Raw genomic sequence first — 14,254 nt, forward strand, 5'->3', positions numbered from 1 at the left:
GTAAATTTTATATGGAATATCTTTTGTGAAACTATTATTTTACCCGTGAAATGTTTATGATCATGGCATGCATTCCATAATAAATAAAGCCATATTAAGTATAAGAATAATTTAAAGATTTTTTCAAGTAAATATATTTCATATATTAAGTGCATAATGTGTAATATTTTATGATAAAACCTTAATATTAATTTAAAATCTTGTGACTATTACACTCCACTCTAATTCTTTTTAAAATTGAGTATTTGATTTCAAACTATTGATTATAATTGGGGTTTGATGATATGGGTAAGCAAACTAATAAGAGACCATACATCTTAAGGATAGCCTATGCAGCATTCTAAGTTAGAACTATTGAATGCAATGATTCATGATGAGACACTTTTTAGAACTATTCTAGTATGTGAAGCTTATATAATTACTAATATTTACTAAATAATTGATCTAGTAACTTAGAAGGTAGATCAAAAGTGTCACAAGATTTTTCCATACAAAGAATAGTTCTAAAAAGTGTCTCATCATAATACCAAAGTTTAGTTTTGCCATACAAACTTAGCTGGGCTTTCTTTTAAATCTAGTCTTACTTTTTTGACTGAGTAAAACATTCATACAATCATATCCTTCTGATTATATCCCTAAACCCCTCAATTTTACTCTCTAGATTATAGATCCTCTTGGACTACTTATGCATTTTTGAGTTCTATAATCTTTCTATGGTTATATATTTTTATCATATTTTTCACATTACTATTTTTACTCATTTGAATAATAAATTACTTAAGGGTCCGTTTGGAACCGCGGTTGGATAGCTTTGTGGCGGCATCCCGCGCAATCCTGCGAATTTTTTCTATTTGTTTTGGCGTCCCGCCGCGAGCAAGACGCAAATTTGGCGAAAATCGGGTTGTGGCGTCCCGCTTTTGCGATCTTATTTTACCTCTTCTGCCCCACATATCGTGACGCAATCACTGCCCTAGCGCCACACGAAGCCGACGCTCTCGTCTTGCTTCCCCGCCCGACCCCTGCTCCCGATCCTCTCGTGAAGCCAAAGCCGAGTCGTCTGCTGCTCCTTCTTCCACCTTCACTTGAAGCACATTGATGAAGGCCATGATTTTAGGCGAAACCGGGAGCTATTCATCGCTGCCTTCCCATCTTGCTCTAATTCCCGAATGTACCGCGAGGGGTTCGTTCACGAAGGCCATAGTTCTGAGCAAAATCGAAATGGAGGAGAGGGATTACAATTTTTATTTTGTTAATTTAAGTTATTAATAGTAATGATTAATTCAAATATTTTAAAATTAATTATTATTAGATGGATTTATATATTATTATTTAATAATTAATTAATTAATTAATTAACATATTTTTATGTTGTAAATTATTTGATAAAGATATAAGTAATTACTACTTAATTATTAATTAATGTAATAATTTGTTTACTAAATAAATATTTTATATTATGTTTTACACAAATTTTTAGAACGGAGCAAAATGATCATTTTTTTCAGAAACAACTGCCCCACAGACAGCTGCAACAAACAACAAACTAACTTCCCTGCAACAACTTCCCCTTAGCAACTTCTTAGGGCAGCTCAGCTGCAGCTAAAAAGCTGAGAAGCGGCAGACCTCAAATAGACCCTTAATCGGGTGCTCAAAATCGTCACCTTGTGTTAAATGACCTAGTTGGATTGAGAAACCTTCGACACACAAGAGGTGTAAAGAGAGGCAACCATTACTACTTGGGCAGCCAAGAAGAAAGCCTGCATGGCCACATATTATGATGCTTTTGGCCCTTTAACCGCCCCCCTGAGGCTTGGCAGTGGGTCGATCGAAACCTAGAGTGGCCCTTAGTGGAATGGACTTGGAAGGTGCAAAAATGGTTTATTCTAAACATGATTCATCTATTACTTCTTAAAGAATTTGCATCAGTGAGATAATTCTCATTGAGAGGAAAATATTTAAGGTGCCCACTAAGAGTTCAAAGTCCGTTGCAGATCTGTTGGGTGTCCAACATCAAGATGCTGAGAGGATGGTAAACATGGTGTAGTCAAGTTGGCATGAGAGGGAGGTCTCGGTAGAGAGACAAAAAAGAACCTCCACCACCCTCCAATTAGTCGTTGCTTCTTTCATCGAACTTTCTATAAGAGTTGAAGCAAGCCGCCCTTCTACGATCGGCATGGGCGGATCTAAGTCTGAGTTCAAGCCCCTCAACCAAGAGGAGATGTGTCTTAAAGGGAAGACACCCACAACTGATTTGAGTGACTTGTAGCCTCCCCCATCTCGAAAAAATTATAAGAGAATTGAGCTTAGATGGGTTCCACTGCAAGATGAGGAGGGAAAGGTGAGAAACAACTCAGATGGCTAGTTTTCTCTAATTTATTTAAGAACAATTGTTATTCTGACTCCCCCGCAGTGGCCTTTTACCCATTAATTCTCATAGATGTCATCTGGTTTCCCGCCTATGAAGAGCTCTATTTGAGATGCAACCTCTCAGGCTTGTGTAAAGCGACTAATAGGTATCAAATGATGGCCAAGATTGCTTCTCAATTCAGGTCTTTAGTCCTTCTCCAGGAATGCGAAGAATGACGGGAGGCTGAGCAAAAGTTGGTAGCGATAGAGGAATGGGTGCAGACAACTAAAGACTAGGAGGAGGTGAATGAAAACAAATTACTCGGACAATTAGAGCTGCTCTCGGCCTCCTAAAGGATAAATCAAGCTACGAAGGAGAATCTGGCAATAAAGAAGAAATCTGAATAGTTATTTGCTGAGCACTCCGCCCATCTGTATCAGGTGGAATTTGTAAAGAGTCGACACCATTTTAGTTCTTTCCTCATCTAAGTTAAGACTATTTAACACAAATGATCACGAGAAAAAAAAAAAAAAAAAACAAGCATATTAGGAACCAATCTCTTAGACTCAACCACTTACATATCTTGCACTTAAAACTATACTTTTACATTTAAACCGCCCAAATCTTTCATATCATATAATAAATAACACTATCTTAGCTTTTAATAATTTTAATAAGGGAAATACATATTTTCATGCATATATACATTGACCTTTATAAGTAAAAATCGATGTTTCAGCATTAGATATATAAACACATAAATCAATTGGTATATATGTATATCTTCCTATCGAAAAATGATTCAGGCAAGCAACTCATTTGTTAAACATAAGTTTCTTCATGTGTCTTAAGCATGCTTATCACACTATAATGATCCTCTCAACTTACTACATAACTTTATTCACTACCATTTAACTTAGAGATAATTACAAAACTTTACAATAGAGTAGGGAACAAATTAAAATCAACAGCTGTGACATAGTGTTGCGAATCAATGCAGATTAAATGACTTTGAAATAATTCTTGAAATGCAAATGACTAATAGAGAACATAACATACCAATGCAGAGTGTAATAGAAAATTAAAGAAGATTTATGGGCATTCCAGCAAAGGAGGTCTCGATTCAGCGAGGCATTCCGCAACAAGAAAATCTCGATTCTACAAGACGCTCGCAGTTGTCCCATGGAAGATGGAAGAGCTTTCTGTAGCCTTCTAGCGAAGGAGAGATGATGAGCTTCACAAGCAATAGAGGGAAGGAAAATGGAGAGATTATAACGTCCGTCGTCCGGACGCCGAGCGGTGTCCGGGCGACGACCGTGATACAGCGAAGGTCTGTATCACAGACGTAATAATTTTTCAGGAAAATGGGGGGTTACGAAGGAGAAATTTTTGTGTACGTCTAACGTACGCAGAACTGCGTATGTCGGTAGGTTACAGGGAGGTATTGGAGGGTTATATCTGCGTTATACCCCCTGTAACATCTTATAACCTACCCTAAACTTACAAATATATGAAAATAGAAGCGTGAAACTTACTAGTTACAAGTAGGTTACAGAGAGGTTACATGTGGTATAACGCGAATATAACTTAGACATACGCAAATATTTCTTGTATTACAGACGTAATAATTTTTCAGGAAAATGAGGGTTACGAAGGATTATAGTGTTTTTTCTGATATTTTGTGGTAAGAAGTTTAGGTGGGGGATATGCAAAATGTTTCATCTACTTCCCATGTAAATACCCCAAATTAAAAGTCTATTAATAATAACCAGTAGATTCAACTATGAGTTTAAAAATATAGTATTTTCTTCTAATTAAAAAAAAATCATATAAATTTATTATAATCTCAGTAAAATGTATTTTCAGTTTAATTCAATGCAAACTATTTAATTATGTATATACCAATCTAAAAAATATATTCCATGAAAACGAGTGAGATTTGTTCTTGTCAGTTCCGTAAGGCCGGAGCGGCAACTATAGAGAGTGACCGACCTCCTCTCAGCCTCTGCTTTCGGGCAACAATGGCGGCAGCGTCCTTTAGCCGAAGCGTTAACCCTATACCACACTACATCGTCTCCGAGAGAGCTGAGTTAAGGCAGTCCGGGTTACCCAGCTCGACTAGGCCGTTGCCTTTTTCGAGGATGAAGATACCCATCCGATCGGAACTCAGTGACGGGAGAGACGGTGGTATCTACAGCGTGAGAAGCTACGAAGTGATGCAGGCTCGAGATAGCTATTCCTCCTCGCCTTCCTTAATGGTTTCGTCGCAGGCGGTGCCGTCTATTGAGTTACGTCCCAAACGGTCGAAGAAGAACGTTTGTCTCTTTTTCTGCGAAGAGATGAGGAACCTAGCGGAGCTTATCGCCATGGAGAGCGATGCAATCGAGCTAAGGAGCATCGATTGGAGGTTGGTTTGGCCTTAGTTTTCTACTATACTTTGAGTACAATAAGGTTGGGTGCAACTCTAGTATTCGATTACTGTATTTGATTACTTCTATTATTCTACCAAGGTTTTAGTGCAACCTTGATATTGTACTAGGCCTACAGTGTAACCATATTTTAATAGCAAGGTCATGGTGAAACCCTAGCATCTTATAAGGTTTTGGTGCTTCCCTCATATTCTTCTAGAACTCTAAACCTAATATTTTCTTGAGTTTTGCTCCAACCATGGTACTTTGTTGGAGTTTCATGTAATCATGGTATTCTACCAGTTTTTGTAAAGCATCATTATAGTTGATTGATTAATAGAATTTTGATTGCCCCTGTTGTAATACCTAAAATTTAGCCAGGGTAGAAGTTAAAAGGTCATAATTATTTATACCCCAATTTCTCATATCATGAAAATAATTAAAACTAGTTTTTATAAAATTTAATATTTCATACTGATTATTTAGAACTATAGATGTATATGTATAATTGAATGTATATTAGTTAATATGAATGAATTTTTTGGAAAACTCAGTTAGCCTTAGTTTTAATCTTAATATTATTGTACCACAAACTAATGCACCATTCATTTTTGCCACTCCGTGCAGGCATTAAATTTTAATGAAGAATCGGTTGTGATGGGTCCAAGGAGTAGTAGATCTAACAAAGTATAATTACTTATATATTAATGCATGCTAATAACTCCCATGTTACCCTCATGTTCTTTTTTGTCATAGTGAGCTAATGAGTCAAGAGTTTGTGTTGTGAGCTAGTTGAAGGAGGGAAAGCGAAGAATAGGAAAGAAAGGCTAGATTGGTATGAAAAAAATCAATTTTTTTTGTATATTTTCCTATGTAATGACTTTGAACTGAATATCATGCTTTAAGTCATGTATGAGGATAAATGATTATGATTATTTTGATTTACAAACTGAGTTGATAAGTTAGAAATATAGTAAATTGATTAACTTATATTTTATAGATTGTGTATAAAAGAGAATGTTTCAAGGTGATAATAACGAGAATGTTTTTTTTGCTGTCAATCATTGCTTGAATAGGATACTCAAATTTTAATTTAGGAACTAATTTTTCTTTAATGTTAGCCGGCACCTAAGGGCAATTTTAGTCTTTTATTATTAATTTTTGTGGAGGTCTAAATAGGGCTAATATGTAGGGTTTGGATACAATAAGATTGTTGTCTTGATTATTTCGGTTAGGGCTTTGGGGGAGATCGCCTGCCTCTCAAATTGTCGGTGTTAGGGTTTGAAAGATATCACCTATCTCTCGAATTGTAGGTGTTTTTCTTTTGTGCACTTGAGTTTTGTTGTTTAGTGTTGGTGAAGTATAAAACTTTATCTATCCTAATTTTGTTATGGAAATTCGACTTCGTTCATATCTAATTGGTATAAGAGCATTTGATTTTGAGAAGCAAATACAGAATCACGTCGTTCGATAAAATTTCTATGATTCGCGCTAGCTGTGAAGAAGTCGCTAAACAGTAGCTATTCTTGCAAGTTGGGAAGCATATGACGGGATAGCGACGTACAAATCTGTGGAATTATTAACTTGGAAATCTCAATTGGGATTGAGGCGTACAAAATCCTTCGTGACCGAACCACACAATACGATTGTGATTCACACATCTGAGAAGCAATGACAGGATCGTGACGTACAATATGACCGAAACCCGTGATACAATCACGATTATAGTTTGGTCTTATTAGTGAATCTCACGATATGGTTGTGATTTGAGCTAGCTACGAAGAAGAAAGGGATATCAATCTGTAAGATTTTTGCGACATCAACTCTTGGAAGGAATGACACGACATTCGGTCAACTGGAACATATAGAAGCAAGCGGGTTAAAGCGAAGTAGTCGCGGGAGGACTTGAGTAGTAGCAATCGAAAGAAATAGTGCAACATCTGAATTGTTGGAACAAACGAAAACAGAACAAAAAAAAAATTGGAGTAGGGATTGCATTCGATTGGCAACATCTGGAGGGAATGGTGCGACATATTGACGTTTGGAATGAGTGGCAGTTTGTGGAATGGGGCTGTGTGTGATTTGGGATTGGAGAAGATCAATTCGAAGTATTTACCCTAGAACAGGGAACCTTGTTGGTTGGGACCCCGACGAAGGCTTGCATTCAATTACTTCGATGCCTTCTGCTGTGGCAGCCTTCTTGGTGAAAGGCAATTTAGGAGTAATTGGTAAGAACGAGAAAGGTAGAGAAGAGGAGTGTTTGTAAGGGACTGATTTGGATGCTGCTGAGTTTTTAGGAGGGTGATAAGATGTTGGTGATTCGCAGTGATCTTAGTTTGTGCACAACCTGGGAGTCGACAAATCTATCAAAGTTGGCGGCTAGAGTTGTGTGACCACTACCAGATGCCTAGAAGAGGTCGAGAAGATTCATGAGACTTACAAGATACTACTAGAAGTTTGTGAAGGGTTATAATTCAATCGTGTAGTCATTGGCAAAGAAGTTGAAGAAGAAAAAGTTTCAATGGGGGGAAGTGGCGACCCAAGCTGTTGTGAAGTTAAAAAAAGCCATAATGAGTGTAACGATGTTGACATTACCTGATTTCAACCAACTTTTTATTGTCGAGACATATACTCCAGGCTATGGATTGGCGCAGTCCTCAAACAATATCAACGACCCATCAATTATTTTAATTAATTGTTGTAGGCGAAAGCCAGACTCAAGTCAGTTTTTGAATAGGAGCCATTAGACTTGATCCAACTTTAGTTTCTTTTTTTTTTTTTGCTTCGAGGACAAAGTGCCTTTTTGGAAGGGAAGTAATGTTCGACTGGCGCCTAAGAGCAATTTAGTCTTTTGTTATTTATTTTTGTGGTGGCATAAATAGGGTAATATTTTTAGGATTAGGATACGATGTGATTGTTGTCTTGAGTATTAAGGTTACGGTTTTGAGGGAGATGACCTACCTCTCAAATTGTGGGTGCTATAGTTAGGATTTGGGAGAGATCACCAACCTCTTGAATTTTATGTGCTTATCTTTTATGCATTTGAGTTGTTTTGTTTTGTGTTGGTGAAGTAAATAATTTTATTTGCCCTAATTTTGCTATGGAAAGTCGTCTCCGTTTGTAAAGTTGTTTTGTTTTGTGTTGGCGAAGTAAACCCTAATTTTGCTATGGAAAGTCGTCTCCGTTTGTATTGTTTGTTTGTTGTCAATGATCGCTTGACTAGGATACTTAAATTTTAATTTAGGAAACCAATTTGCTTTAATCTCTTACATATAAATTTATATGTATGCAAGGTATTAGAAAATATTTAGGTTGCAAAGTGTATGTTTATGTCCTACCATTCATGATTATATGATTTCATATCAATTTTAAAATATTTAAGCACATGCTTGAAGTGTTCTATATTTTAAGATTTTATAAAAATTGAGTACTTTGTGATGAACATTCCCAAAGGTGTCCCAATTCCAATGCTTCAAAGCTTTAGAAAACATTTTTATGAAGCTGCCAAAGCCTGGTCCAAAGAGCTGAGAAGCCGAGGACATGTTCAATTGAGGTGTATGAATTCCTAAAAGGATGAGTGTTTGGTCCACCTATTAAGAAACCTGAAGGACTTGTGCTCAGGTTTATGGGTTTCTAGAGTGGGTAGCAAAATGGGGGAGTGATCAGATGCAGTCCTAGAGAGATGCTGAGCATTGAATATAATAGAGCTATCCATCCAGAAACTATTGACAAAGAACCTATCCAGCCTTTCAAAAGATTACCTCTATTCCAAGTGAATTTAGAAATAAATGAGCATCATAAATAGTTTCAGCAAACATGTTAATCCGTCTTTAGTTTGGTGCTCTGCTCCCTTTCCTCTCACAGATGTAATCATATTAAAGTTACAACCAATGATCCAAGGCTCAGTACAGGAAGACCCAAAATTTCTCATACAATCCCACAGAGGTCTCCTAGCCTCTCTACAGCAACCAGCATTCGTAGTGCTAAGTAAGAAACAGGAAGAGTTATACCTGACCCTCTACAAAATAAATAATTGTTTGGCAGTTTTCAGGACCTCCACATCGACAAAATTTCTTCACATGAACCATATCTTATTGTCGGTATTAGTCACAAGATTGAAGTTACCAATTCTTATAAGGTGTCTGTTATTATTTTCTTTTGCCACCAAAGGCTTAAAATTAGCTTGGAAGGGAGGTTTATGAATTTTAATTAAAATTTTCAATTTGATGCAAGCATGGTCTTAGTAATGCCTCTGCTATTCCATATAAAGAGTTTAAACATCATTAAAAATAGATTTGAATCCTCTCGTCACTTTAGATTTGCATAAATTTGCTTTCATTTGTACATTTGCTATTATGTTTGTTATGACTAGGAGTCTTAATTGGAAATCAGGTGAATTTTTACGGAGTTTTTTCAAAGGGATATGGATTAATGCATTTGGCAAATAAATGAGCTGGTAAGAGGGCATGAATTCAACAATTCTTGCTTGTTTAAACTCGTTCTTTCCCTCCTAAGAGATTTTTAATTGTTAGCCAGTACCTCAAATCCTACTTTCCTGTGCCCATGATGAACATTTAAAATCTAAATCCTCTTTTTGCTTATTGAATGCCATATTAATTCTTCTAGAGTGTTCTTTCACTTTCTCTTTAGTGGTCAATAATTTGATCGATTTGCTTGAATTTGTTATGAAGCTGAACTGAGGTTCTTAGTTTATTCTATCATTAAATTTTTTTTTAGGATACGTTGAACTTTATTTTTGTGCACCTAGGTTTGTACTTTTACCATGCTAGTCTTATTTTACTTGTTGATATAGTTTTCTTTCATTTTTTGTATTTAGAAATTTTGAAGATGGATTTCCCAACTTATTCATCTCTAACGCTCATGGAATTCGTGGACAACATGTTTCCTTTTTGGCCTCATTTAGTTCTCCTGGGGTAATTTTTGAGCAGTTGTCTATCATCTATGCCCTACCAAGGTTGTTTGTCTCCTCATTTACAGTAGTCCTTCCTTTCTTTCCTACGGGTTCTTTTGAGCGTATGGAAGATGAAGGAGATGTAGCAACAGCTTTCACTCTTGCTAGAATCTTGTCAAACATACCAATTTCTAGGGGTGGACCGAGTAGTTTAGTGATTTTTGATATCCATGCTTTGCAGGTTTGTTTCGTAATATGTGTATTTACTAATTTTATACTCTTTTGTATTGTCTCGCAGGCAGAATCATAAATTTTGATTTTCACCCAGTCTTTAGTTTATTTCTGATATTTACAGGAAAGGTTCTACTTTGGGGATAATGTACTGCCATGCTTTGAGAGCGGGATGCCTTTGCTTAAGAACAGACTTCAGCAGCTTCCAGATTCTGACAATGTCAGACAGCTTCCTGAGTAAACTTTCACAATTCAAAATCCATTTTTGGTTGACCAAGTCTTTTTTCCTTTTTTTTGATTGAAAGACTAAGAAATAGTTGCAAAAGGGAAAATTTTCAGTTAGTTTTTTTATACTAGTAAGAATGTACCTGCGCTTGGTAAACTTATCATATATAATGTCTACACATCTTATATAGTATGTTTTTTTTTTCTGAATTGATTAAAAGTATATGTGGGCTTTGGAAAACCTCCATCAGGCTATCATATTCAAGTGCTTTCAGATCAATTGTCCAGAAAACATTAGTTATTACCTAGGACACCACCCAGAAATTTAGCCCTCCTACTAGAACTTTATGGAAATTTTTTTTTTTATAGATGTAAGCCCCTTTGCTTAGTTACCTCTTTTGATTACAAGAGAGCGATTTTAACTAAGGCTGCTCTATAAGCTGTCTGTTTTTTTTAGTAGCAACAGTTTGAATTTGGGAAAGAATATACTGCTATTGAATCAATGAGATAGTGGACGAATGGTGATAAACTTGATCCATATCTCATGTCTGTTGTTTGGCTTTTAGTCTGAAGTTAGTTGAACAAGTTGAATGGAAGATCCTTGTTAGCAATCATAGCTCATGTCATTTGAAGGGACCTTATTAGTTATAAACCTAGGGTGGAAGTGTGGAAAACTATAAAATAGCTCTTTAATTCACGCTCTTGTAATTAATTCAATTGCACACCTGCTGCCACTTGTTGCTCCTCCTCAATAATTCATTATGCAGCCATGAATCAGCTCTTGCACTTCCATTGTCTTCCCAGCAAGTGCGACAGTGGCCACACCTGCTCACTCAGTTCCCTCTCCCTCCAGGCCAGTGGACGATAGCCTGTTGTCTCCTGAAGGTGCCTGATTACCTGCCAGCTGGTCCTTGCACATCAGCTAGTTGCTTCACGCCTGGTTCTTGCCAGCTATGCCTCCTTCCATACAAAACCCCAACTAAAACTGTTTCTGCCTCCTTCTAGCTGCTCCTTCAGTACAAAGTTGCAGCTATTGTTCCTAAAAGTTGACGTGTTCTTTAGCTTTTATGGAATGGGATTATTTGCTACATTAATTATAAACAATTATGTTAATTACATTCCTTTTTTTTCCCTCTTTCTGGGCTAGTCATGATTTGATTTTATTTTGTAGTTTTTTTATTTTTATTTTAGACTCACAGCTTAGTGGCACAGACAAAATTTTTTCTAGTCACTCGTGCTGCTTTAGCATTCTTTTTAACCACTAAATCAATGTAACCCTTGCAGCGCTTCAACTAGAAAGGCACAGAACTTTCTTAGGAAAATAGTAGCGAGAAGTTATTGAAGAAAATAACACTTCACTAAGGAAGGAGAAATTGCACACTTGATTGCTTATAGGAGTCTTGGATGGTCCCAAATGAGAGGGAGGGACTTCTATTTATAGTCCTCCCCCATGCCTTATGGAACTTTTAGATTACATTAGAATAGACTAACTTCTAGAAAGTTCTACTTAGCCCTTTTGCATATATACATAATTCTACAGTTTTCTTGGTTATTCTAGATTTCTCCCTGAAGCATCCTCTTCTAACGTGCTCTAGAATGCGGTAGAATATTCTAGAGTCTCTTGAATTGTTCTCTTCTTTCTGGTCTTTTCTAGAATCTTCCTAATAATTGTTGGCTTGCCAATTACTCTATAGATAACGGTGTGTGACACTCTTCCCCGCTTAAGCTTGGGCATTGCACCTTTCTCTTGATACTATTGTATCTTTTCTTTGAATTACCATAACATGTCTTCATGCTCCTAGTTAGCTTCGCTATCAGGTAGTCCTTTCCACTTGATGAGGTACTCCTTATAGTTTGGTACCCCTCGTTATCTGATCACTCTGTCTGCCAATATTTTTTCAACTTCTTTATTGAAGGAGGTGACTACGGTTATAGGTGCTGGTTTATAAATCCCCCTTAAAAGTTCCATGTCTTCATGATAAAGATTCAACATACTTGCATGAAAGACTGGATGTATCTTTAATTTTGGTGAAATGTTGAGTTTGTAGAAGAATTTTCTCACCAATTTTATTACATCAAAAGGTCATTGATATCTCCGTATCAATCCTTTATGCACCTTTCGAAATGTTTTGAATTGTTGGGATAGGAGCTTTACAAAGGTTAGATCTCCTTCTTTAAACTCCATATGCCTCCTTTTCTAGTCTGCCCACTTCATTCTTCTTGTAGCCTTATGTAATGTGGTTCGAGCTAATTACCTTTGCTCGTTTCAGGATTTGGCAAATTTGAAAGCTGCTAAACTTTTTCTTTCATAGTTGGTTGTAAAGGAGAGGTGAGTCATTGGTTTTGGCCCTATAATTATCTCAAAAGGACCTTATTGATGGCTATGCTTGTTTGCAGATTAAAGGAGAACTGTGCTAGATCCAACAATTTAGCCCAATTTTGTTGATTTGCACTTACATAGTGACACAAATATAGTTTCAAGTGGGCATTGATTCTCTTTGTTTGACCATCACTTTGGGGATGAAAACTTGTAGAGAAGTTTAGATCTGACCCTAACATCTTGAAAAATTCAGTCCAAAATCTTCCAGTGAAGGGATGATCCTGATCGCCAGCAATGCTTTGTGGTGTTCCCCATAGCATTACCACGTTACAGAGAAAGAGCCTTGTAACTTCTTCAGTAGTACAGTCGGTGGGAGCAACAATAAATATTGCATACTTGCTGAATCTATCAAACACAACTAGGATGTTTCCAAATACTTTAGATTTTGGCAGGCTGGAGATGAAGTCCATAAAAACGCTCTCCCATGGTCTCTGAGGAACAGGTAGTGGTTCTAACAACCCCCTTGATTTTTGATGAACAACTATCTTGTTGTTAAACAAGACGAGTGCATACATATTCCTTCGCCCCATCCTTCATCACTTGCTAATAGTAGTTGGTTTTGAGAAGGGCTAGAGTTCGTTTCATACTTGGATATCTCGCCCAAAAAAATTCGTGACATTCTTTGATTGACTCCTTTCTTATGTTGCCCCACCTTAGCACGTAAATGCGTCCCTTAATATAGAGGACCTCTTCATTTATTCAGAATTTTCATGTTTTTCCTTCCTTTATTAAAGCAAGAATACTCTGGGTTTGTGCATCTGCATTCAACCCTTCCTTGATTCTACTTTTTAAGGAGATGGAGACTTGCGAAATTCTTGTAAGTTTTACTTTCTGACTTAGCACATCTGCTACGACATTAGCCTTCTCTGGTTTATACTTGACCGACTTTTTGTAAATCGACAAATAAAAAAATTTGATGGCGCTACTAGAAGATTTAATTTTCAGCAATGACGTCCAAAGACTTGATCGCGACTTTATAGATGTGTCTAATTTGATTAAGATATATAAATATAATATTCAATAATATTAAAGTCGAATTTGTCAACACAAGTATACATATCGCTCAAGTAATATAGGGTTCTAATGGAGTCCTAGATATCAACCCCACAGGGAGTAGTTAAATCTACGGACTAAGAGTTTATAAAAAACAATACTTCAATTACACAACAAAGTTCAATTTGTTTATCTGTCACTAATAGACAATTGAAATAATTATGTAATTTTATCTATAAAATAACTAATTATGCTAATGAAGGTACGATTGTGATATATAAGAAAATATCATTCTTCTTGTTAAGAAATTATAGTGAAATAGACAAAATGAATTAGTTCAAATTATATTGTGTCAAATAAGATCATACCTATTCTTCACCCTTTGGTCTAGACATAAAGAACATTGACTAATCCTGTGCTTGGTTACTGATTCTGCGGCTAGGCTGGGAGGATACCGGCTCTCACTTCGGAGCTTCCACGTTCCCCTCACCTGAGGGCTAACATCTACACATCAGCACCCAAACGATAGGACCGAATTGGAGATTTTAGTCAGTCACTTTAAAATTTTCAATTTTATGCCCGATAATATTATTTCCCTATTTATTTACACCCAAATTCCAAGGGCTTTGACCTCCTTGAATCTTGGATGTAATCTTCACTTTAGTTGTAAAACTTAACATATTTTAACAAATTAATTGGTCAGATTGAAATTAAATTAAGATCGAAGTGAAAAGATCATCACAATTTCTTAAACATTT

General features: G+C 36.4%; 1 protein-coding gene across 1 annotated transcript in view; it reads left to right on the forward strand.

Moving 5' to 3' along the window:
• The first annotated feature begins 4,297 nt into the window (after nt 1-4,297).
• The window catches only part of LOC110019315 (ribose-phosphate pyrophosphokinase 4-like), a 78,284-nt gene continuing 68,327 nt past the window's right edge, over nt 4,298-14,254 (forward strand). Inside the window, exons 1-3 of the mRNA XM_020716938.1 lie at nt 4,298-4,754; nt 9,593-9,908; nt 10,023-10,118. Of these exons, the coding sequence (XP_020572597.1) occupies nt 4,369-4,754; nt 9,593-9,908; nt 10,023-10,118 (798 nt within the window). The 5' untranslated portion in view covers nt 4,298-4,368. The remainder of the gene's footprint in view (nt 4,755-9,592; nt 9,909-10,022; nt 10,119-14,254) is intronic.

Source organism: Phalaenopsis equestris, unplaced genomic scaffold, assembly GCF_001263595.1.
Source record: "Phalaenopsis equestris unplaced genomic scaffold, ASM126359v1 Scaffold000054, whole genome shotgun sequence".
Lineage (NCBI taxonomy): Eukaryota > Viridiplantae > Streptophyta > Magnoliopsida > Asparagales > Orchidaceae > Phalaenopsis > Phalaenopsis equestris.